The sequence below is a fragment of the Salvelinus fontinalis genome, chromosome 6, assembly GCF_029448725.1.
Source record: "Salvelinus fontinalis isolate EN_2023a chromosome 6, ASM2944872v1, whole genome shotgun sequence".
Lineage (NCBI taxonomy): Eukaryota > Metazoa > Chordata > Actinopteri > Salmoniformes > Salmonidae > Salvelinus > Salvelinus fontinalis.
Window position 1 is genome coordinate 30,903,769 of NC_074670.1, and position 24,768 is coordinate 30,928,536.

The 24,768-nt window shown below is 42.5% G+C and overlaps 2 protein-coding genes across 3 annotated transcripts; one reads left to right on the forward strand and one right to left on the reverse strand.

Annotated features, from left to right (window-relative positions):
• Nucleotides 1-666: 666 nt before the first annotated feature.
• LOC129857644 (tropomyosin alpha-4 chain-like) lies at nucleotides 667-22,027 on the forward strand. Of its 2 annotated transcripts, none has more exons than XM_055926098.1 (8): nucleotides 667-1,434; nucleotides 6,630-6,763; nucleotides 7,201-7,318; nucleotides 7,479-7,549; nucleotides 8,990-9,065; nucleotides 11,475-11,537; nucleotides 11,652-11,721; nucleotides 20,539-22,027. In XM_055926098.1, the coding sequence occupies exons 1-8, from the start codon at nucleotides 1,309-1,311 to the stop codon at nucleotides 20,619-20,621; spliced, it is 741 nt and encodes a 246-aa protein (XP_055782073.1). In that variant the 5' UTR covers nucleotides 667-1,308; the 3' UTR covers nucleotides 20,622-22,027. The 2 variants fall into 2 exon arrangements, with proteins under 2 accessions (XP_055782073.1, XP_055782072.1); XM_055926097.1 differs by lacking the exon at nucleotides 8,990-9,065 and adding an exon at nucleotides 8,192-8,267 and having other exon boundaries at nucleotides 669-1,434.
• Nucleotides 22,016-24,443, reverse strand: LOC129857645 (phosphomevalonate kinase-like). The gene is made up of 5 exons (XM_055926099.1): nucleotides 24,231-24,443; nucleotides 24,056-24,119; nucleotides 23,662-23,814; nucleotides 23,279-23,408; nucleotides 22,016-23,165 (listed from the first exon to the last, which is right to left on the reverse strand). Exons 1-5 carry the CDS (start codon nucleotides 24,317-24,319, stop codon nucleotides 22,990-22,992), a joined length of 612 nt encoding a protein of 203 aa, XP_055782074.1. The 5' UTR covers nucleotides 24,320-24,443; the 3' UTR covers nucleotides 22,016-22,989.
• Between the last annotated feature and the right edge of the window lie 325 nt (nucleotides 24,444-24,768).

The following is a 24,768-nucleotide window of genomic DNA, read 5'->3' on the forward strand; positions in this document are numbered from 1 at the left end:
AGACTGTTCTCTCTGCTACCGCACGGAAAGCGATACCGGAGCGCCAAGTCTAGGTCAAGCGGCTGCTATACCCCAAGCCATAAGACTTGTACATCTAAGTACATCTAATCAAATGGCTACCCAGACTATTTGCATTGCCACCCCCCTCTTTTACACCGCTGCTACTCTCTGTTGTTTTCATCTATGCATAGTCACTTTAATAACTCTACCTACATGTACATATTACACCAACTAACCGGTGCCCCCGCACATTGACTCTGTACCGGTACCCCCTGTATATAGTCTTGCTATTGTTATTTTACTGCTGCTCTTTAATTACTTGTTACTTTTATTTCTTAATCTCATCCGTATTTTTTTAACTGCATTGTTGGTTAGGGGCTCGTAAGTAAGCATTTCACTGTAAGGTCTACACCTGTTGTATTCGCTGCATGTGATCAATTAACATTTTATTTTGATTTGATTTCATACCAAAAGTATGTCTCGGATTTACGTACATTATAATACGACATGTTCTGAGACCAGGTTGAGCTACTAGCTAGCTCTAAATATGACAATTTATTGGTTTACTGTTTCATTCTCTTTGCGTTTGAGAATTTTATTGCATTATCATTTGGTTAAAATCAAAATTATCCAGGTGGCGGGAATATATAAGGCGTCAGGTCCCCTTTCAGGGCGGAGTAGACCGGAAGTGTGCTGTCTGCTGAAATAAGGAAGAGAAGGAGCCAACCGTCTTCTTTGCACAGATTTCCTCCAAATTCTTAGCAATTTGCGTATTCATTTTCAATAGACAACTGGAACAACCGTCCATACATTTTGCTTAAAAGGAAAATTCTACTTGTATTCATCTTGTTGGAACTGCCTTTCGAACCTATAACATAACATTTACTTTAGCTAGCTAACGACGCTGTCTGTCCATCGACACATCGAGGTGAAAACTTTGGTTTACAGTTTTTAGGCTAGTCTAATTGATTCATTCGGCATAGTTATCAATCGAACTACTTGGGAGTTACATTTTTATGCACATTACATTTGTCTGCCGGTAAGAATATATCTAGACTATAAACACTTCCTACAGTGTTGAGTAACGTTAGATTGAAAGAAACGAAGCTCTGTTCTAATTTCCAGTTTGGACTCGTTGGCGGGGCGTTGGTTTGTCTGTTCGGGAAAACATCGCATCGGCAACGACGTTTGCCAGCTTGCAACCAATCCAACTGGAACGACTAACGTTAGTATCCTGCACGAGCTAGTTATTAGAAACGCGTTTAAAATCTTTGTAAATTAGCTAGCAAACTAAATCAACGTCAGAAAATGGCCAATAGCATCGAGGCAGTGAAGCGAAAAATTAAAGTTTTGCAGCAACAAGCGGATGAAGCCGAGGAAAGAGCTGAGACTTTGCAAAGACAGGTTGAAGAGGAGAAGCGGTCAAGGGAACAGGTAACGTTGAAATAATCTTCCGGCGTCTGCCAACGTTAGGCCTTGAATAATCTAGGTGCTAGGTACACGTTTTAGCTAGGTAGTTAGATGCATTGATTTGTGATGCTATGGCAACTTTACAGTACCGTTTGAACTGAACCCCCTAGCCAGTTGGCTGGATAGCTACCGTTAGCACCTATTTTTTTGCTGGGTCAGTCCAATAGCCTCATTGGAGGTGAAAGAAATGTGACACATTCCTGCTAAATCAGCTAGCTGGAGTTGGGCGTCCTCATAGAGAGGTAGACTCATCGTGGATATAACCAGTTTTAGCATAGCCATTGTGTCAATTTGGGTGGGGTTTCCTATGGGTTGGGAGCAATCAGCTAATGATCAGCGCATTGTATTCAAATTGGGTGCGATGGTTTGTAAATGGATTTAAGCTATAACAGCCATCTAGAGGCCACAATAAATGAATGAGACAATATTTGGTTCAGGACTCCAGCACTGCAGGTGGCGGTAAACCACCAGTATTGGCTTTCCATTTTTTTTTAAGACAAAGGTGCCTGAAAGTGGATTTGGTTTCAATAGATAAATAAAAAAAACTTGAACTAGGCAAGTCAGTTAAGAACAAGTTGTTAATTACAATTTTGTTGGTAAACTAGGGTTGTGACCTTTCTCACTACTAAATAAGGGACAAAAGGTGGCGTGCCACAGCGGTGTGGGTATGGTGTTGTGTGAATGAATATAGTGTATGTTTTTATTCAATTGGAAATGCAAAAACAAATTACATTCCATTTAGTCTTTACTAAAACTGTATCACTATGTAAACTTTTGTGAATAAACCTCAAAGAAATGATCAAAGAAATCACAATTTGGACCTTTACAGCAAGAAATAACATTTCAAATGCGAAAGAGGGGCATGAGTCACTCACCAAGTCTGCTTTTTCCATTGATATTTTTTGCTGCTCTTCACTGATTTAAAGCAGTCCTTTTGCATAGCCAGAGAAGTCCTTACATGACAAGTCACAGTTCACAGATATTTGAAGTTCATTTTTGATCAGCTCTGTGCTGCATCTGTTTCGTGAGTCTGACCATTGAATGGTCATCAGAGAGAAAATCCGCTCTACAAAGGCATTTGAGCTTTGCACACTAAGGACAAATGAGACAATCCTGAACATGTTGATCAAGTTGGCTTTCCCTAGGTTTTGGAAAACTGCCACCCACTTCTCACTGGTGGATTTTGTGGTGTCCTGTCTGACTTTGTATTTCCTCCCAGCTAGCACAAAACTCTTCAGAGTTGGTCCATACTGACTGTCTCTGTCATTTTGAGGGCAACTACCACCTGCTCCAGGTCAGTGAAGGAGAGTTCCTCATAGAAGCAGATGGGTTTCAGTTTCACCATTACATTTTCTGGTGAGAAATCAAACCACTTGTCAGTGTATGTAATGACAGTGTCGTGGAACTTCACAAAGTCCTGTTGCTGCTTGGACCTTTGTGCTGACAATTGTTTGTCCCATCAGCTGCTTGGACTGGTATTCAAAAAAGCTGTCCTGTTTCCGCGGAAGCATCTTCATTTTGGACTTCCTCCAAAGTGGACATTGGCATTATCTGCTGCGTATGCTGTGATGTGTCAAATGTCCAGTTCATGCTTTTCCAGACAGTTCATCAGAGCTTGATGTATGCCATTTGCAGTTTCATCACTGTCTTCATAAAAGTCAAGTAACTTGCGCTGCACTCCATCAGACAGAGAAGTATCTCACACACACTGGAGACATGTTTCTATTCCCTTGTTTATGGCATCACTGAGAAATACACGGGCTCACCTTTGGTCGGGGACAGATCATCCCAAAATATCCTGCAGTCTTTGGTCCTAAAACATTCATTGTAATCATCTCAGCTTTTGTTCTTCCCAAGCACCGTTGGGCTTAACAAGACAACCGGTGTTGTTGTAGCTGAGTCCGTGTTTAAACGTATGGTACACATACAAGGCTTCACTTGCTGCGATTTGTCATTTTTTGCAGTAGACGTCACGAAAAATGCACCAATATTGCTAGCACCTTTAGCAAGCGTGGCCGCCTTGTGCATTTCTGTGGATGCATTCTGAGTTAGGTCATTCTCCCCTCCATGGCCAATTGAGAATTCCCGATGGCATAAAGCACAAAAAGCTTTCAAGTCACCACTGACAGCCTTATCCCACGTCTTTTTTGCTTCCTGTTTGTTGTTGCTGCGCAGTCTTTTATTTTTTGCAGGTTTATCCATATTTCCTTGATTTGCCAAACTGACTGAACAAGGACAGCAATTACTTTGCAGAATTTGGCGTGTTTACGCTATACTGTGATTGGATGAATATACGGGACAAGGGAGGTCCCGTATGAGACAAAGCAATTTAGTCCAATATTAGGGACATCCCGGCTAATACGGGACAGTTGGCAACCCTATTAAAACAACCAACCCGTCTATGGCGCCGCAGATGCAGCATGGCACCGATACAAAGATGGGTCCTCGATCCATCTCTATGGGTGTCCTGCATTTCCAATTATCTTAAGAATAATTGTACCCAAAGGTCTTTGTCTTTCATTGATTGGATATGTTTTATTTGTGCAACGCTAATTCCAAGATGAATGTTGGTCAAATGCTTTGAATAGTTTGTATTTCCCCATTCACTGCAATTTCAAACATTTTCCCCCTAGGCTTGGCCCTCAACAAATTGCCAAATTCCTCCTCTAAGCTCACTAGTAGCTAGTGATGTAAGCGCCTGAGTTGCCACACAGTGCAACATGTATTGTGAATTCATGGCGCACTACTTTGGCCCAGGCCCCAGTTGTAATTCTATGGTTAATTTGGTCACACGCAGATGATACAAGCATGTCTATGTTCCGTATGGTTTTCTCCTTTCATCCCATGATTAAACTCCTACAAGACATGCATGCTCTCACTGTGCTCACTGTCTTTTTCAAGGAGGTACACAAGTGCTACTGTTATTTGGAGCAAAACAAATCCAACACAGGAACTGATTGGATATAAACGGCTATTCCAGAGCAATTGACTGAAAGAAATGGCCTACACAGTGGACAGTCATTTTTCAATGAGAGCGTCTCTTGGTCAACAGTTAAACTCTAGCACAGAGGCCCGTGTTGGAAGCGGGTGAGACAGAGCGCGAGGCTCCTGTGGAGTCATTCTATTATGGTGCACAGGAAGTGTGGTTGCCAACTGATTGTGGTGGTGCTTTTTTTGCAGCTGCTGTCAGAGGAAATGACAACTGACGACTAAAAAAATGTTGGTTATGAGTCGCGTGTGTGTGTCTTACCTAGAGGAAGACAACCTGACAATGAATGTTTGGCCCTTCTCCCACAGAATAAATCATCAGGCCTAGTCTGGAGGAGTTATGTTGTAACATTCCACCTGTCTGACTCAGCCTTCTGGAAGTCAACAGTATTCAGAAATGCTACTGTTCTTCTACATGAGCTCTTCTGAAGACTCGGATCATGTTGCGTCTTGGACATAAGCTTGGTGGGGTTTAGTGTTTGTACACCTAACTAGAGACACCTCATTCTCAGGTCTAGAGCTGAAATGTCTCTGCGCTACAGCGTTCTCCATAGAGGAATTTGAAGATGCATACGCATGCTCCTCACTTCCAATAATCTAGAATGGTATATTAACTCATACATCCACCACCATGGCTGCAGAATACCACCTCCAGAATGTGCTTGGTCAGACCGGAAGAAGCTAACTAATAGCACTCTTGTCTTGGGTGACAGAAAGCTATTTCAAGGGTGTGAGGGGGTGCCGATTTGCATATCTCTATGGCGCTGGCCGACGTTGGCGAGAGGCCCATTCCTCGTGAAGACTGTCAAACACGTGCATGCCAGTGCCATGGCAACCGGTTTGACTGTGCTCCGAAGTCGTTCTTTCATGCAGCCACAGCAGGTTGCCTGTGGTTGTTGTGTGTGTGTAGTAGGGGTAGTTAAAGTGTTGCCGTATACATCTACATCTGAAAGGTGCTGTGCTTTTGTTGCTTTATGCTCCCCTTCTGTTTTCAGTTTGGTGGTCTGTCTCAATATTGCAGCGTTAGATTACATGGTTTTCATTTGACAGATGGTCTTACCCAAAGCCATAGGAGAGCTTGTGGTTTCAACCTAAATGCTTCTGATACTCTTTGCTGACATGATTCCATGGCCGTCATGCCAGCGTCTCCTGGGCAGTATTTGTAAACCTAGTGGCAGCAGCATCATGGCGCACAGCTCTATAGTCAGTCAAACGCTTTACCCATTTCTGATTTGTCTCATCTACATTTACTAGATGGTACATGCATACCATTTAGCAACTGAACATGGAGGTATTACAGACTGTCCTAATCCTCAATGTGCTTCACAGTATATACTGAGCTGTGTCAGTGTTGGCCTCCTTCTGGTCCATCTTCTGATCTGGCCATCTGTTTGTGGCTATCTAAGGCTTAATAAGCCTCCTCTCCTTCTCTCACTGCTCTGTCTTCTGCTCGCTCTTTCTCTGACACTGCATTATTCCTCTGCTTCAAGGCATGGAGAGTGAGAACAGCCAGGCTACTCTCTACACAAGGCACTAAAACATTTATTCACTCCAAGTGCTTTAACCTTTCCCTCATCCGTCTCAGTGCATTTTCTCTCTCCCTTGTTTTTCCATACCTGACCCACCCAGGGTAGGCAGCACAGTCATCTAGGCTGGTGTGCCCAATTAGTGCCATTCATGGCCATGGAGACCACTGGCATGTCTAACCCATACACCAGCACATCAGTCGGAGAGAGATTCGCTGTGGGCGTTTAGTGTATCCAACTCTTATGGTGATGAAATGTGATGGGTTGGTGTCCATTAAAGACTCTGTGAGCACACACTTTCCCTACTCTGTTCCAGTTCAGTGGAGAGTGCTGCTTCTTTCTTTCTCTCTCTCACCCACACATACAGGCTGAGGGAGAGGTGTATCCTTTAATAGGCCTGTGTGTGTGTCTTTGTATAACTGCTGGTTGTTATGTCATAGTAACTCTCACTCTACCAGTGTGTTATGTGATTGTAGGCTACATATATAATCCTTCTCTATATCAAAGTTTGAGGTGATGTGAAAAAAGTCCTTATCATTTAAAGGTACCGGTATGTCATAATGTGCTGTCTGTGTTGGAAGAGGTGTCTCAAATGGTATTTGTGAGCTTATGGTGTACAATAATAACCTCTCTGTCCCCATCCAGGCTGAGGCTGAGGTGGCCTCTCTGAACAGGCGTATCCAGCTGGTTGAGGAGGAGTTGGACAGGGCCCAGGAGAGACTGGCCACCGCTCTGCAGAAACTGGAGGAGGCAGAGAAAGCTGCAGATGAGAGCGAGAGGTGTGTGTTTGTCTTTTGGAGGTGGGGCAGTGTTCTCAGTCTTCACCGGGTCACGCCACTTCCTGTTGTGGGGCAAGGTCATTGGTGGGTGTGAGTTGGAATTAGCCTATTTGAGGGTGTACCCTGTGGATAATGAACAGGTTTGTCTATATATGCTAGGACACTTTCTCACACACACTGCCCCTTGACATCTTTGCATCAGTGCCACTCCGATCTGGCCTGCATTATAGGGTCCTGACACCACATATCAGCAGAAGAGGGGAGCTGTGGAGGTAGTTCGCCACCAGACTATACAGAGCGATGTGCTCACCTTTTTCTCTCCTACAATATTTCCTCTGCAGAAAGCTAAGGCCTGCAATACACTGTGTAATATGGTACTTAAGGCCAAACCACTTTTTTGACACATGCCTACCTCTCTCTACCTCTCTCTCTCTCAGGGGTATGAAGGTGATTGAGAACAGGGCCTCCAAGGATGAGGAGAAGATGGAGATGCAGGAGATCCAGCTGAAGGAGGCCAAGCACATTGCTGAGGAGGCCGACCGCAAGTATGAGGAGGTGAGCTGATCAGACGCCGCCCCCAACACACGGTCACACATCTAGAACTTGGCTCTGATGTGGCTTCTGAAGAAGTCTTGGACTGTGCATCACCACTTATGTTCTCTCCTTCTCTTACTCTTATCAAATGTTTCATTTCCTTTTCTCTCTACCCCTACAGGTGGCTCGTAAGCTGGTGATCATTGAGGGTGATCTGGAGCGTACAGAGGAGAGGGCGGAGCTGGCCGAGGGGTGAGCCACTTTCTCACATACTTAATCAGTCTCCCTGTACCTTTCCGTTAGTCGTACACTGCATCGGCTTAAGCTTGTAGCAGAACACATAAAAACACACACCAGTTCCCTCACTCTTACACTGCAGAAGTAAGTTTAAAGCCACAATGGGTTTCAGCCACACCTTTTGCATGGCGTTACTTAACTGGCCCCAACACGGCTTTGCACGACGGTTTCGCTCGTCACAGTAGGAACTGCACACCCACTTTTGTCACTTTTTACTTGTTTTGGAGATTTGTTACTAAACGGTAAACTGGATGTTTATCTGCTGCGTTTCCTATGCAACAGAACGATACTGTTACTTTTGTAATTAGCTGTAATAGGAAATATGTATTCAAATGTCTGCTAGCACTACCTTGGACTAGCACGTTATCATTAGTGTAAAAGTGGGAATGCTGTAACAGTACCATGACAATATCCAATCTGTTCTCCCCATATGTATGTGCCTGTTGTGTGTGCATGTGTCCTGGGTTTACCATACCGACATGTCGGTTACCATTTTCTCTTTCCCCTCTATCTTGTCTTTCTCTGTCCTTGTCTTTTTCTCTCTTTCTGCATGCGCTTCCGTGTCATGTGACCCTCCCCCCTCCCACTCACTAACAGCAACGCCCGGAGGTTGGAGGAGCAGCTGAGAGGTTTCGACCAGTCACTGAAGAGCCTGCAGGCCTCTGAGGACAAGGTACCCCCCCCCCCCTTCTCACTGTTCTTACCAACTACAGGACACCGACTGGTGCCTTATGGGGACCCTCGACGGGTCTGACTGGGGTCTTCATTTCAGACATCCATAAACACGACCCTCTGAACCTGGTTTGTGAGGACCAGGAATGCACATAGGGATTTGCAGTCTTCCTACCCTCGCTAACATAAATTCCCGCGTTCACCTAGCTGCATGACTGAGTGCTGTAATTGTATAGCTGCTGCCTCCGCGATCCTTTCCCCTTCTCATGTGTGCTCCTTTTCACTTCTCTCAAACGCTCTGCATACCATCCGCATGAATTTACCCGACCTACAGGCGCTCCGTATTCCAAGTTTACTAAGAGTATTTGACCGCAAACATTTTCCATTGGTTTATCAGGGACTTGTATAAGTCTATGCTTTGTATTGTTGAGATATGATTTAGTTTGTAGCAGAATGGCCGTGGTCTGGGTCCCATTCCTCCGAGGTTAAAGTCCATGCCTTTCTCTCCTCGTTTTTCTCTTTGTAAATCTCTCCGTCTGTTTTGTCTCTACCCCCACCCTCTAATTCCCCTGTTCATTGTTACATGTCTTTTCCTTGCCCCTCACCTTATCCATTGACCTTTGTCCTCATTTCCCTCTTCTATCCACCCTCTTCCTCATCCCCCTATTCCCAAACCCTGGCAAAACCCCAAATGAACCGCAAAAAAACAAAATAATACTGCAGCAAATGTGCCGAGTTGGAGGAGGAGCTGAAAAATGTCAGCAATAACTTAAAGTCCCTGGAAGCCCAAGCTGAGAAGGTAGGAGGGAGGGGAAACCCTGCATGCTTTTTGAACTGAACGTAACTGCACCCAGGCCAGTCTTGGAGACAACTACAGGTCCATTGACCACCTAAAACCCTCCAAAGCCTTATTGAACTGAAATGAGTGTTGCTGGGGAATTTCTTTAACTACAATATGATGACCATAACCCTGAATTTGAAATGTTTGGTTTCCTTTTAAGAAGAGTTAAACTTAGTTTTCTGTAATGTTTTAATAAGCATGTGTACTGGTATATACTACATAATGCTTGACTTTAGTCTATAATGTCATGTGTAATCAACTTACTTAATTTATCAAATTAGAGGCAGACCTGTTTGCCTTGTAACAATGTCTGGGTTTGCATCCTGCCCACAGCCTCAGCAAGTCAGTTTCAGACATCTCCCAGAACTTGGCTTGGTTCCTGCTCATATAACCACATGCATGTGCAACATAAGCTGATCTCTGTTTGGATGAACCGACCAATCAAACTGCCAGCATCACAAATTCCCAGGCAACAACGAAGTTAGACATTAGATTGTCTGGAATGTAGAGAGACAAGTACTCTAACGGCTCTAGAAGGCTTGCCAACCCTGAGGAAATTCCAGCCCCATGTTCCAGACACACAGATGTTCTCTCCTGTTGCCGTTTAAAAGGTGGAATGAGGAAGTACATACAAGCAGGCATCAAAACCAGCTCACCAGGGACTCTTTCCTCCATCCTGAAAATTCACTCCTCTCTCCCATCTGAAGGGGCCCAGGACTGGTTCTAACTAAGGCGTTTCGGGGCAGAGTCTGCATGGTGGTTGTCTGCTGTGGTGTAATCCTTACACTCTTCTAGATTAGAGGCCACACCCTGACTTTGCAGCTGCAAGAATGCAAACCCCCACCTCCCTTAAACCCCCCTCCCTAGGGTGATGACACTGTACTGCACAACACCAGTGCTCTGTAGCTTAGAGAAAGAGGCCTTTTCAGCAAACTCCCATTGCCAAACGAGTGTCTGCCAATGATGTCATCTGACGAGAGAAGGCGGTTTTGTTTTCATTCTTCTCCCACCCAAACTCTAGCTACATTTGAAGCTGCACAGATAGAAAAACGGTCCATCTCGAAACTCCCCAGGCATGTTGAGTCACACTGTCTACACACCTCTCCCTCATTCTCTCAAAAGATTAACAGCTTGATGAGCCCAAGCACTGTTGCAGCTCAGTCCGCACAAAGGTGGTAGCGAAGATATTTATAACCAACCCAAGATAGTTAATCTGTGTCATTTACAGTGGGAGCAAATTAAGCATAGTGGGTAGAACAAGCAAGGAGGTAGGCCAAGCACGAGCTAGCGAGTTCCTATTGGTGCTTTGAAGCATATTTCCATTAGGGAACGCCTTCGCTGAAGTGCGTGTGTGCACAAACTGAATTCGCCCTTGCACTCCTAAACAAAACAACAACAAAAAACTGCCAAAACTTTGGCAAAGCGTCAGGTCTATGAAACTTAGTACACTGTCTTTAACAGATTCTAGATTTGGGAACTGAAATGTCAGCCCACCTTCACCTAGTTCCATCCTCTCACTACCCGTGACTGGACTTCCTCTCGCCCCCATATTTTGTGGTGAGAACATTCTAAACGGATAGCCCCGTGACATGTCTGGGTTACTCCTTTTGTCTGGAGTTTCGATTACAAACTCATAGTACAGCAGCCACATTTAAAAGCTTATGACCAGACTGAGTACTCAAAAGAGATGAGGAATAATAAGTATCAGTTTCTCCTAATTGTAGGCCAACCCCCTTCCCAGAGGGTTTCTTTGCAGGTCAGTATCTGTTTCTCATTAGTCGCAGATGTCCCCTCCGCCACCCTCTTATTTTATTTTTTGATATATTGCATAGCACACATCTGCTAGAGGCTTCCAAATGGTGCAGTGGTCAAAGGCACTGCATCTCAGTGCTAGAGGCGTCACTACAGACCCTGGTTCGATTCCAGGCTGTATCACAACTATGCGTGATTCAGAGTCACATAGGGCGGCGCACAATTGGCCCGGCGTCGTTAGTGTTTGGCCAGGTTAGGCCGTAATTGTAAATAAGAATTTGTTAACTGACTTGCCTAGTTAAATAAAGAGGTGGAAAGATGTTAGGGAGAGACAGTTAAATGGAGTGTTGTACGTCCTAGATAAGCCTGCCGGGTACTTCTGATAGCTGAAAACACATTTGAATTATTGTTTTAAGCTTTGTCATGTTCTTGTCGCTCTGGTTCCACTAATGTGCAGCGGTGATTTGACTCTTTCTACTACATGACACAAGAATCCTGGCTGTTCTATGAACGCTCTGTTGTGCTGTCCTGAATAAGCCTGAGTACTCCCTAGTGTTCCCAACGTGTGATTCTCTGATTGGCTTTTCTTTCTTCCTCCCCTTTTGTCCCCTACAGTACTCCCAGAAAGAGGACAAGTACGAGGAGGAGATCAAGATCCTGACCGACAAACTCAAAGAGGTGAGATTCCCCTGAAACACCTATCATGAAGCTCTGAATGGATGACTGATGCTGTGATATGTGCCTGTATTGCTGTGGTGGGGGGTTTAATAAACTTGTGTTACTTTCCCATAGGCTGAAACCCGTGCTGAGTTTGCTGAGAGATCAGTGGCCAAACTGGAAAAGACCATTGATGGCCTGGAAGGTAGGACTCTCACTCGCCACATTGTTGCAATTCACAGTACTGTTATAAGGTGTTATAAACTGTACTCTCCTGCCTGTGTCCTTTCTCTGGCTTTGTCTTGCTCTCTATCCCCCTTTGGTGTACATCTCTCCTCATCCCTTTCTCCTCTCTCCTCTGTGCGCCCACAGATGAGCTCTATGCACAGAAATTGAAGTACAAAGCCATTAGTGAGGAGTTGGACCATGCCCTCAATGACATGACCTCCATGTAAATACTCATTTAGATGCCTGTTGTGGTGTGGGTTGAACTGGAGTGTGCTATCGTGTGTTAATAACAGTATGATTCAGTAACAGTATCCTCTGTCATAAGAGAATGGAACAAGTTGGGTTGCTAGGGAACTATTGTAGTGGAATGTGCTCTGGTAGCCTTTGGCTGTTTGTGCTGGGAAATGTATTGAGGCATAGCCTACCATGTACACACACTTCCATGCATCTACACCCATGCACACATTCCATTTTATTCTGACTAGGGATAGGCACATTGTAGATACAAGCGTACGGTAGCTACAGGTAAATCTGCAGTGGTAGAAGAACTTATCCTGAGACCTTGAGCTTTCCCCTTTTTTCTTCACCCACTTCTGCAATGTAACGGATGTGAGCGGTCACCTTGGCAACGGCACAAGGCACGAACACTGATACTTTATGTAGATATGGCTCACATGCTGTCACAGGCCTACTTATTCACATGTAAATGTGGACACAAGTTATCTTTTTATGGATATCAATGCGTTTGACCAGTCTAGCTCAGGGATTCCATTTGGAACTTTTGAGTTGCAGCTCGTGTGTATGTTGGGCGATTTTTCTTTTTGTCTAATTCAGTTACAAGTTTGAGTATCCCGGTGTTCTACTGTAATACACTTAAAGGACAATTCCACCACTTTTTAACATCATTCATCTCCAGCACCAAACCGGTGTCTACATATGTGAAAACAGCGTGTTTCTATGATCTGTTATAAAAAGTTCTTTAAAAAATGATTCTTATCACAGGGTAGGATTAGTAAAAAAACACCAGTGAGTTTCTAGCCCAACAGAGGGTATTTGCTTGCTCTCCATGTCACCGTGAATCTCATTGTTTGAAAATCACTGAACTTTAACATTTTGAACAACTTAAATGTGCTGCCTTCACATGTTGACACTGGTATTGTGCTGGAGATTATAAAAACCAGGCTGAAAAATGGAGTTGCCCTTCAACTCCGGTCACGCTTGGTGTGTTTTGGATTTGCATGGATTGCAGGTTTGCTGTGAGTTTACACCCCATGACGACAATAACCATGGTGTCAGTATTATTTTGAAGTGTTAAATTGCCATTGCTCCGTCTCTATTTCAGATAAATTGGACTCGTTAGATTTCTGGAAAAGCCAATACACTCTGAATTCGGTCTGCCTGAACTGCCACAACGGTTGCGTGCTCTCTCCCTCTTCTCCCCCCTTTCCTTTTTAGACAGAAAGAACCATACCCTCCTCCTAGTCACCAGTGCCTGTCTCTCCCTTTCCCTCTGGACCTTTCTCTCTCATCTCCCTTTGTCATTGGCCCAGTTGCGGCCAGCACGCTGGCTGAGTTTCTGGGTTACTGCCTTTTTTATTGTCCATCTGTCTGGACTCCTTTCCTATCTGTACTACACTGCTCGCTCTGACACTCATGTTCACACTCTGTATTTGTGACTGTCTCTCTGTACCTAATGAAGATGGGGAAAAGAATGCCATGGCTTTTGTCTCGTTTCACTGCTTTTTGGCTGTCCACACTGTCTGGGTTTCATTGGTTACACTCCACTATGCTTTTTGGCATGGTTTTGCATCACCAAAGGTGGGTCAGTATCTGCAACCCCCCCTCCCTGAAAGTAAGTGAGTAGGTGGAGGTATTTTGAGCAAGAAAATGTTATCACAGCCATTAATGTGGGCACAGTAAGTACTTGAAATCGTTATGAATGAATGTTTGGCTAGATTTTGCTGCATTTCTTGAATTTGGACTAAAGGCATAACACCCTACGACACACATACATTTTTGAAATATGTCCTGGTGATCACTCAAAGGAGATCCAGTCTTGTGTAATCCTAGATTACAGGTGTGGAACAGACCCTTACCTTTCTCTCACATGTTCACCCTTCTGAGTCACGTCTGCTAAAGTGACCCAAAAGAGGAAAGCTCAAAAGAGATTTGCAGGTGAATTATTATTGAAACTGTGCAAATATTGTATTTTTAATGTGACCTGGCGTCAGGAACGTTACTGCACGTTTATTTGTAGATAAATTCACTCATCCTTGTTACTGAAATGGAAAAGCCTATAATAGTGACTACCTCAGTCAGTGTTGGTATTCAAAACACAGTTAGTATCAGTACACACAGCATTGTCATTGTACAGCTAATGCTACAGTAAGTAGTTTGACAAGATGCCTAAAATTGACTATTCAATGACATCAAAATGACATGCCTGTGGTTGCACAAAATGAGTCGAATGAGCAGTGACTTGTCATAATGTAAGATATTAACTTGGTAATTATTGACTAAAGTCTACAGAATTCATTACACAGCCATAACTAAATACACAGCCTTTATTACAACCTTAAGTTTGCTATCTTGACACCATAGCATAATTATAGCCAAAAAATCACAATATTCAGTGGTGCCATTTTGTATAAAGGTACTAGTGAGATTTTTTTAAATGAAGACCAATGAATTAATTGTTTTAAAAGTTATTCTTAACATCTGCAGTTTGAACAATTAGTCACCCCACTACTGTTTTGGTGAAGGGATGAGGCTGGGCCTCCCGAGTGGCGCCACTAGAGATCCTGGTTAGAGTCCACAGGCTGTCGCAGCGACCGGGAGATCCATGGGGCGGCGCACAATTGGCCCAGCGTCGTCCAGGTTATGGGGAGGGTTTGGCCTGCAGGGATGTCCTTGTCCCATCGCGCACTACGACTCCTGTGGTGGGCTGGGCGCATGCAAGCTGACACGGTTGCCAGGTGTACGGTGTTTCCTCTGACACATTGGTGCGGCTGGCTTCCGGGTAAGGGGGCATTGTCAAGAAGCAGTGCGGCTTGGCTGGGTCGTGTTTCGGAGGATGCACGACCTTCGCCTCTCCCGAGTCCCATCGCTGCAACTCCTGTACGGACAAGACTAACTACCAATTTGGATACCACGAAATTGGGGAAAAATAGGTAATAATAAAATATAGGGTTGCGGCTGGAGAAATGCAACCACTTTCAGAATCATAATACAAAGCGATGGACGTCAGGACTGTCCATCCATGTAATAAAAATCATAGTTTTAACCATGTTTTGAGGCTTTACAGTGGTCATTTACAATGCCATTGTTTACAAAAAATGGCATAAACATGCTTATATTTTGGGTTCTGTTGAGGTACTCCAGCTGTACTACGCTCACGAGGCATTCATAAGTTATGTTCTTCAAGAATCAATAGGTTTAGCCTATCAATTTTAAGTTAAAAAAAAATGTATGTTGAAATCGCAGATTGACAGTTTAATGCTTATTCTAACATTGTCATAAAGTCTTGGTATATCAATATCATCCACTCAACTGTAAAATAAAGTTGTGTATCAAATTTCCCTGAAAAGGCAGGTAACCTAAATGGTGTCGTAAATGTATATTAGTCAACTTTTAGTAGTTTTTTTTTTTTTTTGTAGACAATGTAAGTACATTATTACCAAATGATTTGTTTCCATTCAGGGGAGAAAGACTCCCCCTCCCCCCCTCATTTGAGCAACAGAAGTTAAAGGCTGACTGCGGTACTGCAGGGATTGTTAGCAGAAAACAGGATCCCCCACTTATAGTAATGGAAAAGTAAATCTGTGTAAATAATAAATCATGGTACCAATAATTGCTTCTAATACACCAGATGTATGTCCTTGACCCGTTTTTACAAAAAAATATATTTTTATTTAAAAATCGCACAGGATAATTTAGTTGCTAATGGCAGCTTGCAGTACCCTGGTCAGCCTTCAACTTGAGTTACTCAATGGGGGGCAGCACTGAGCTAGCCTGTTGTCTCAATGAGATGCCATCTTAACCGACTTCATTTGACTTCGATGCATTATTGAGTTTTCACAGAAATGTATGTTTTCACGTGATTGATAGCTTTGTCTTTTTTTTTTTTTTTTACCTTTTTTATTTAACCAGGTAGGCTAGATGAGAACAAGTTCTCATTTGGAACTGCGACCTGGCCAAGATGAAGCAAAGCAGTTCGACACACAACACCACAGAGTTACACATGGAATAAACATACAGAAAAAGCCTATATACAGCATGTGCAAATGAGGTAGGGCAATAAATAAGCCATAGTGGCGAAGTAATTACAATATAGCAATTAAACACTGGAATGGTAGATGTGCATGCATGTACCAGTCAAACGTTTGGGCACATATACTCATTCCAGGGTTTTTCTTTATTTTTACTATTTTCTACATTGTAGGATAATAGTGAAGACATCAGATCTATGAAATAACACATATGGAATCATGTAGTAACCAAAAAAGTGTTAATCAGAATATATTTGAGATTCTTGCCTTGACAGCTTTGCACACTCTTGGTATTCTCTCAAACAGCTTCACCTGGAATGATTTTCCAACCGTCTTGAAGGAGTTCCCACATGCTGAGCACTTGTTGGCTGCTTTTCCTTCACTCTGCGATCCAACTCATCCCAAACCATCTCAATTGGTAGTCCCAAAAAACAAATGATAGTCCCACAAGCGCAAGCCAGATGGGATGGCAAATCGTTAAACATTCCCTTCCTGTGGTGGCCCTCATGAGCCAGTTTCATAGGGCTTGATGGTTTTTGCGACTGCACTTGAATTTCTTGAAATTCTCCGGATTGACTGACCTTCATGTCTTAAAGTAATGGACTGTCATTTCTCTTTTGCTTATTTGAGCTGTTCTTGTCATAATATGGACTTGATCTTTTACAAAATAGGGCTGTCTTCTGTATACCACCCCTACCTTGGCTCCAACACGTTAAGGAAATAAATTCCACAAATTACCTTTTTAACAAGGTAACCGTTTAATTGAAACACATTCCAGGTGACTACCTCATGAAGCTGGTTGAGAGAATGCCAGGAGTGTGCAAAGGGTGGCTACTTTGAAGAATCTCATATTTACTTTCATTACTTCATGATTCCATATGTGTTATTTCGTAGTTTTGATGTCTTAACTACTATTGTACAATGTAGAAAAATAAAGAAACCCTTGAATGAGTAGATGTGTCAACTTTTGACTGGTAGTATGTATGTAGTCATTGTTTCCATCTAGTGCACCATGACTGTGCTACTGCTAGTTAAAAATCTAAATAAGGTGGCTACAGAAATTTAAGCAGAAGCTGGCTGAGTGAATACATTGATAGCTGACTTTGCTAGTATGCTTTTAAATATATTTTTCTTATTCAAGCTAACTAAGATTATGGGTCTCTTTCCCGTTTTAATAAACAAAGTTTAGGCAACGTTGGCTAGTAAATTACCGATCTAAAGTTGTGATGAATACCAAAAAAGCTACATGTTGAGAAACCTAGAGATAATAGCCATAGCAGCATATCAACCAATATGCTGTTAAGTGGTCATATACAGTTGAAGTTTACATACACCTTAGCCAAATACATGTCAACTCAGTTTTTCACAATTCCGGAAATTTAATCCTAGTAAGAATTCCTTGTCTTAGGTCAGTTAGGATCACCATGTTATTTTAAGAATGTGAAATGTCAGAATAATAGTAAAGTGATTTATTTCAGCTTTTATTTATTTCATCACATTCCCAGTGGGTCAGAAGTTTACATGCACTCAATTAGTATTTGGTAGCATTGCCTTTTTAAATTGTTTAAAAAAAAAAACGGATAGCCTTCCACAAGTTGGGTGAATTTTGGCCCTTCCTTCTGACAGAGCTGGTGTAACTGAGTCAGGTTTGTAGGCCTCCTTGCTCGCACACGCTTTTTCAGTTCTGCCCACACATTTTCTATGGGATTGAGGTCAGGGCTTTGTGATGGCCACTCCAATACTTAGACTTTGTTGTCCTTAAGCCATTTTGCAATAACTTTGGAAATATGCTTGGGGTCATGGTCGCAAATGGGTCTTCCAAATGGACAAAGCTTCAACTTTGACTGATGTCTTGATGTTGCTTTAATATATCCACAATTTTCCTCCCTCATGATGCCATCTATTTTGTGAAGTGCACCAGTCCCTCCTGCAACAAAGCACCCCCACAACATGATGCTGCTGCCCCCGTGCTTCACAGTTGGAATGGTGTTCTTCGGCTTGCAAGCCTCCCCCATTTTCCTGCTAACATAACGATGGTCATTATGGCCAAACAGTTCTGTTTTTGTTTCATCAGACCAGAGGACATTTCTCCTAAAAGTACGATCTTTGTCCCCATGTGCAGTTTGTAACCGTAGTCTGGCTTTTTTTATGTCCGTTTGGGAGTAGTGGCTTCTTCCTTGCTGAGCGGCTTTTCAGGTTATGTCGAAATAGGACTCGTTTTACTGTGGATATAGATACTTTTGTACCTGTTTCCTCCAGCATCTTGACAAGGTCCTTTGCTGTTGTTCTGGGAATGATTTGCACTTTTCGCACCAAAGTACATTCATCTCTAGGAGCAAGAACGCATCTCCTTCCTGAGCGCTATGACGGCTGCGTGGTCCCATGGTGTTTATACTTGCATACTATTGTTTGTACAGATGAACGTGGTACCTTCAGGCTTTTGGAAATTGCTCCCAAGGATGAACCAGACTTGTGGAGGTCTATAATTTCTTTTCTTTTTTGAGTTCTTGGCTGATTTTCATTTGATTTTCCCATGATGTCAAGCGAAGAGGCACTGAGTTTGTAGATCTTGAAATACATCCACAGGTACACCTCCAATTGACTCAAATGATGTCAATTAGCCCATCAGAAGCATCTAAAGCCATGACATCATTTTCTGGAATTTTCCAAGCTGTTTAAAAGCACAGTCAACTTAGTGTATGTAAGCTTCTGACCCACTGGAATTGTGATACAGTGAAATAATCTCTCTGTAAACAATTGTTGGAAGGAGTTACTTATGTCATGCACAAAGTAGATTTCCCTAACTGACTTGCCAAAACTATAGTTTGTTAACAAGAAACTTGTGGAGTGGTTCAAAAACGAGTTTGAATGACTCCAACCTTAGTATATGTAAACTTCCGACTTCAACTGTAAATATAACACTTGCTGTCCCATGCAGGCAGTACAAAACTAAACCTGTTCATAGCGAGCAAAATATAACCCCACTACTGTTGTACTTTCTTACTCTAGCACTTGGACTTGTTTCCTTACTAGCACTGACTTTGTGGATGGCTGCTTTGAGGAAAGTTTTTACTGACATGTGGTTGTTGTACTTCACTACCTTAAGTTGACAGGCCTGACTACTGTATTGCTTTCCTGTCTGATCTACCCAAGAAAGCCATTGGTCAACTGCAAAACATAGACTGCTGCAGCATGGGTACTGACCAAGACCAGACTGAGAGCACACATTACCCTGGTTCTAAGGTCTTTGCACTGGCTGCCTGTGAGTTTTAGAATACATGTTCATGTTTTATTGGGTTTGCAAATCGATCGTGCACCCCAATACATGCCAGGCATGTTTTTAAGTTATGTACCCAGTAGGTCCCTCAGGTCCTCTGGCACTGGCCTTTTAACTATCCCAAGGCCTAGGACCAAGAGGCATGGAGAGGCAGCCTTTAGTTATTATGCCCCCAGCCTTTGAAATAGCCTGCCAGAGACCCTGAGGGGTGCCGAAACTGTGGACATCAATTATATCTTAACACATTTTTAGCTTTTCCTTAGGGTGCTTTTTAGTTGTCAATTGAATTTTTTTCTTTTCTGTAGTAAATATTTAAACTTTTATAATTTTTTATTCTGTAAAGCACATTGCGTTGCATTCCATGTCTGAAATGTGAAGTAAAAAGTTTGATTTTCATTTGAAGTTGAATGTTAAGTGTTTCTGGATAAGGGTGTCTGCTAAAGGCTGCTAGAAAAGTGTAGCTGACAGGTCAGACTCGTTTTATTAAATGTTCTAACAGTGTGAGTGATCTCGTCATGCTACAAATGTCTGCCACGTTCTCGCTCTGTCAGAGATAAATACGGCCATACAATAGCTCGGGCTGTGTTCATTTCAAGGTGACTTATAATGTAGTTTAAATAGAGAATTATCTGTTGATACCAAACCTCCACAATGTATAGCATACAACATGGCTGCCTTTACTCTATGTAGACCTTGTGAATTATGAAGCTATGTCATAGAATTTACCTTAGTCACCCTGGGTTTTGTTCTACAGATTACGTCTTACATATTTGGTTCTGTCACTATATAGAGAAGTTGTATTCAAATGTTATGGTTTGGTCTAAGTTACCCTTTTGAGGTACTGCTAGAATTACCAGGAAGCACTTTCTGAGATCTGTTGACCCCTGGTATTAAGGGGGATCTCCAACTTCAATATTTGACCAGGTGCTATACCGTCTTGTGGAGTTGCAGAAGAAGATGTAGGACATCTATTGTCAGCTACAGTTGAACTCATTCCTTGTTTATCCTTGACAATTTTTATGTATGTGATTTATTGTTTTCAAAGTAGTCACGTACTGATTTGACGCTGTCAGGAGGTTTTGTCATGTAGATTGACATGGTTTAGCCCATAGTGTTGCTCCACTATAATGTAGTAGACTTCTTACAAAACTCAAACACCACTTTAACATCTCAATGTCTTGCCTCCTACGTCCTCATCTCACCACCAGGAGGATCCTTAGCTTACCTTCATTCTTTGTGTGATTTACAGATGCGCTAGCCAACGCCAAGGAGGAGAATGTCAACATTCACGCCACCCTGGACAAGACCCTGGAGGACCTTAACAGCTTCTGAGTGGCTACTGGAGCTGCGGCATGGCCCCTCCACCACCACCTCTTACTGCTCCACCCACTCACCTCTGGCCCCGTCTCTGTCTGTGCTGGCTGACTGTTTAGCAGGGGGGTGGGGGGGGTTAATTGTTTTTGGTGAAGGTAGCACTTTCTTCAGTCCACACCTAGCCAAACGTTTTTCCCCAGTAGACCAAATGGCTGACCGCCTCTCCCACATTCCACCCCAGTATCTGCAGATGCTCTCCTGATAAGCATCCCCCTTTTTTTTTGTAGCCTCTTCATAGCATTCTTTTTAGTCTTAAAAGGGCAACATTTACTCAAGCACCCACATCTTAAGTGTTTCACAGGTTTCTAATATTCACATTCCAGCTTAGGTGTGTGATTTGTGTGTTTGAGGCCATTCCTAATGATCTTTCTTTGGATGCTAGCTGTTTAGCCGTAAGCGTTTAAATACAATGAGGCGCTTCTCTCCTGTTCTGATAAGAACCCTTGTTAAGGGGATATTTGGTGTCCACTGGGACACATGAAGGTGGCGAGGGTAAAAACGCTTACCTACTTATGTCTCCCTTTTGGAATGGGACCACCATTTGATCATTAACTCTCCCTCTGTTATCCCCATCTGAACCACTTGTCCTACCAACATATCTCCTCAAACTCTTGTCCCCCTCTAACCACTCACCTTCTGCTGGAACATCCTTACACAAGCACTGCTTTTCTACTGTGCCAATGCCCAGAGGGTCCACAACTGTGCTACCTTTTTGTCAAGGATTTTGTGTTCATTTACAATTATGGGCTGGGGGATTAACATGTGTTTCTTATAAGGGAGAAGTGTTTTGTTTAGTTGCATGACATTTGTGTATTTGTTTTTTTATCTGAAGTCATTTTCCAAAAAGGGCCATTGTCACAAGTTACTGTAAACTTAATGTTTTTTTTTCTTCCAGTTTACTCCCTCCCCCCAAGATCAGGAAATTGAATTGTGAATGAGTCGTAGGTCATTGAAGGAATATAAATGTCATATAGCTTCAGACAGAATTTGATGCAGATATTCTAGCCAATTGCAGCCTTAGTCCTCTAAGCTAATTGTTATTTTTCCAATAAGATGTAGGGGAGGGGTGTGATCAGCCAATCACTACGCATTCCACTGCCAAAATGGAAGCATAGGGGCCAATGAATAGGGAGAAGGGACACAAGGGTATTATCTAAACTTCTTATCAGTATAGACTATTAAACAATGTTTTCCTGCAAATTTAAGTGAACTGCAAACCTTATAAAGAAATAAACTTGATGCAATCCTTTACTTTTTAACTGGAACTTTTCACTCCGCTATGGGTGTAAGCATTGTTACCAGTAATGTTTTGATTGTAATAATCACGACACAATTTAAATAAAGAACCATGATTTGTATTGACATTCCAATTTTATTGGATTTTTTTCCCCCTTCAGTTTGACACCACTCAATGAACCGATTGTCCACGACACACTCAATCTAGGTGCTGCTCCCTCCATGTCTACTTTAAAATGTTTTATGAACTAACACTTACCCTGCTATTAGAACATTGATCATGTCTGTCTAGTACATTTTAATTATGTTGAATGGGTGTGTAATGCAGTATTGCGCTAATTTTACCATGGGTCAGCGTATTTCCACGTTCCGGGTTTCCAGTTAATCGTCTAGCTATTTACAATTAAAACTATACTTTCTAGTAGCCTAGTTTAACTATTTTACAATCAAAGACTATAAAAAACAAAATGACACATGGCACTTTGACACTTTTATACAACTGCAGATGTTGACTTAATCTGTACATTGGGTCTTGGTGAAATTTGCCTCCTGTGTTGACATCACTAAGTACAGGAAAATGCCAAAATAAAGGAAACCCCAACGTGTCTTAATAGGGCATTGTGCCACCAGAAAAGCTTCAATGCACCTTGGCATCTATTCCAGTGGTGAACGTGACAGTCACATCTCTTCTAGCTTTGTTAGCCAGAATAATTTCTATACATCACCCTAAGCATGATGGGATGTTTTAATTGCTTAACTCATGACCCATACCTGTGGAAGCACCAGCTATCAATATACTTTGTTTCCTTCATTTTTCTCAAGTGTTTATTTTATTTTGGCAGTTACCTGTGTGTGTGATCCATGTATATTCACATATCGGTCAGTGCCAATATGCACACCGTACATGTTTGATCAGATTTTAGTATTCTTGCCATGCTACGTAGTTGATAGTACAGAACACCGTAGAGAAATAAATACTACATATTCACTTTCTGCTGCTCCTGTGTATCAAAGGTGTTCTAGGATTTTCACAGAAAATAGTGTAATGTATACCCAACTACACTTTCCAACAAGAGCTTTCAGAAAGTTCCTACAGCTGTGTAATGTCTCCTCCACGCCAGTCCTCTTTCACCTTTTCCTTGGCAATTGAGAGCAGCCCAGTAGCAAGCTGCTCCTCCAGTTGTGATCCATCACCCTCATTTTTGATTATCCAATCAAAATCCACTCCATGGTCGAGCCCACATTCAGACTCTGCATCATCTATTCCTGCAGAGAGAGAGGTTGTGGTGTTCAATTGATTGTCGTTGACGAGGTATTGTATTTCTCCAAAAGTGAAGAACATTATTATACCACTAATGCTATCAGTGTAGGTATTGCACCTGTTGTGAACTCCCAGCCCCTCTCCCGCCGTGTCTCTTCTGAGGCCTCCACCCGAACACAGCGAGACTGACTAGGATACTCCCTCCAGAACCACTGCAGGTCTGACAGACGCCGCGTGTCACTCACAATCTGGGGCACAATAGAGATTAGAGAAGGTATAATGGTAGAGGACAATACATGATGCTTCAACTGCTCATCAGGCAGGGCCTGGGAAAGTTTTTTGGTCAGGTTCACCAACTCTGAATATGCAGATGGTCAGTTTCTAATAGCAAGTAAGACCTGACTCAAAGACTTGCGCTTGACATAAATCGTATGTGGTGGGACTTGGCTTGTTGTGTGTTTCCCCATAACAGTGGATCAATTGAGAATTTTGTTATCTTACCCAGATAGGCTGCTGGGCTGCCTTGATGGACACACGACAGAAGAACCCTGGGTCCTTCTCCCTCTGCTTCTCACCCCACTGGATCATGTCAGCACGGTACTTCTCCTTGTACTCACCTGCTCCCAACAGCTCCTCAAAATCCAATCCATGGTCCTGTAGGCATAGTGGGTAATATAAGGAGTCGATAGTGTTCCTCCATTCACTCGTAGTGTGTATTGTAGACCAGCTGGGCATGCAGGCTTTTGTTCCTGCCCAGCACTTAATGTCTGATCGACTAACCTCATCAAGGCAAGGTCCTTGATTATCTGAATTAGGTGTTGAATTAGCTGGAACACAAGCCTGCACACCAAGGATCGGCCATAATGATGTAGCACAACTGTACACAAGTACCAACCTGTGCGTATTGCTGTTTAAGAGGACCCGAGAGACGCAAGATACAGCATACATCTGGACCTAGTCTGATGCAAATTATACATGAACCACATTGTTAAACTAATAAAACATTTGATAGAGTATTCAATTCAGCGATAATAGCTTAGATATGTTGGTGAACAGTATGTCAATAGTACCTTTTGTGAATCAAATCCGTCACGTAATCTTTTCCAGATTTGCGTTTCCCACTAAATAAAAGGATGAGTTTGGGTTCTACTGTTGCCATCGAAATAAAGTTGCAGCAACCAATTTATGTGTTTTATTTTGATACAGAAGAGCTAGCCTCTTCGTTTACACATTAACCGTACCACATGCATTATGGTTGGTTGAGCTACAGTAATATACACATAACAAGCGCCATATAATTATAACATTTGCTCACGTGATCGAATTTCTTAGAGAAAAATATATATTTCAATATTTTTACAACATGTATTTATTTATTTTAAGATATAGTCATTCTTATAATTGATCAACTTTAAAAAGATGGGCAAACGTTGGTTAAAAAACTGTCATGCAAGGTTTACGGTAATAGATCGTCATCATATCATGGACCTTACCATTGACATGCGGAAATAGGGTGAGCATATGAAATATAAAATATTTAATGGTTTCTTTAATGACGACAACATCAACTTGAATACGTGAATGAAAAATAAGAGGGATATTGCACTG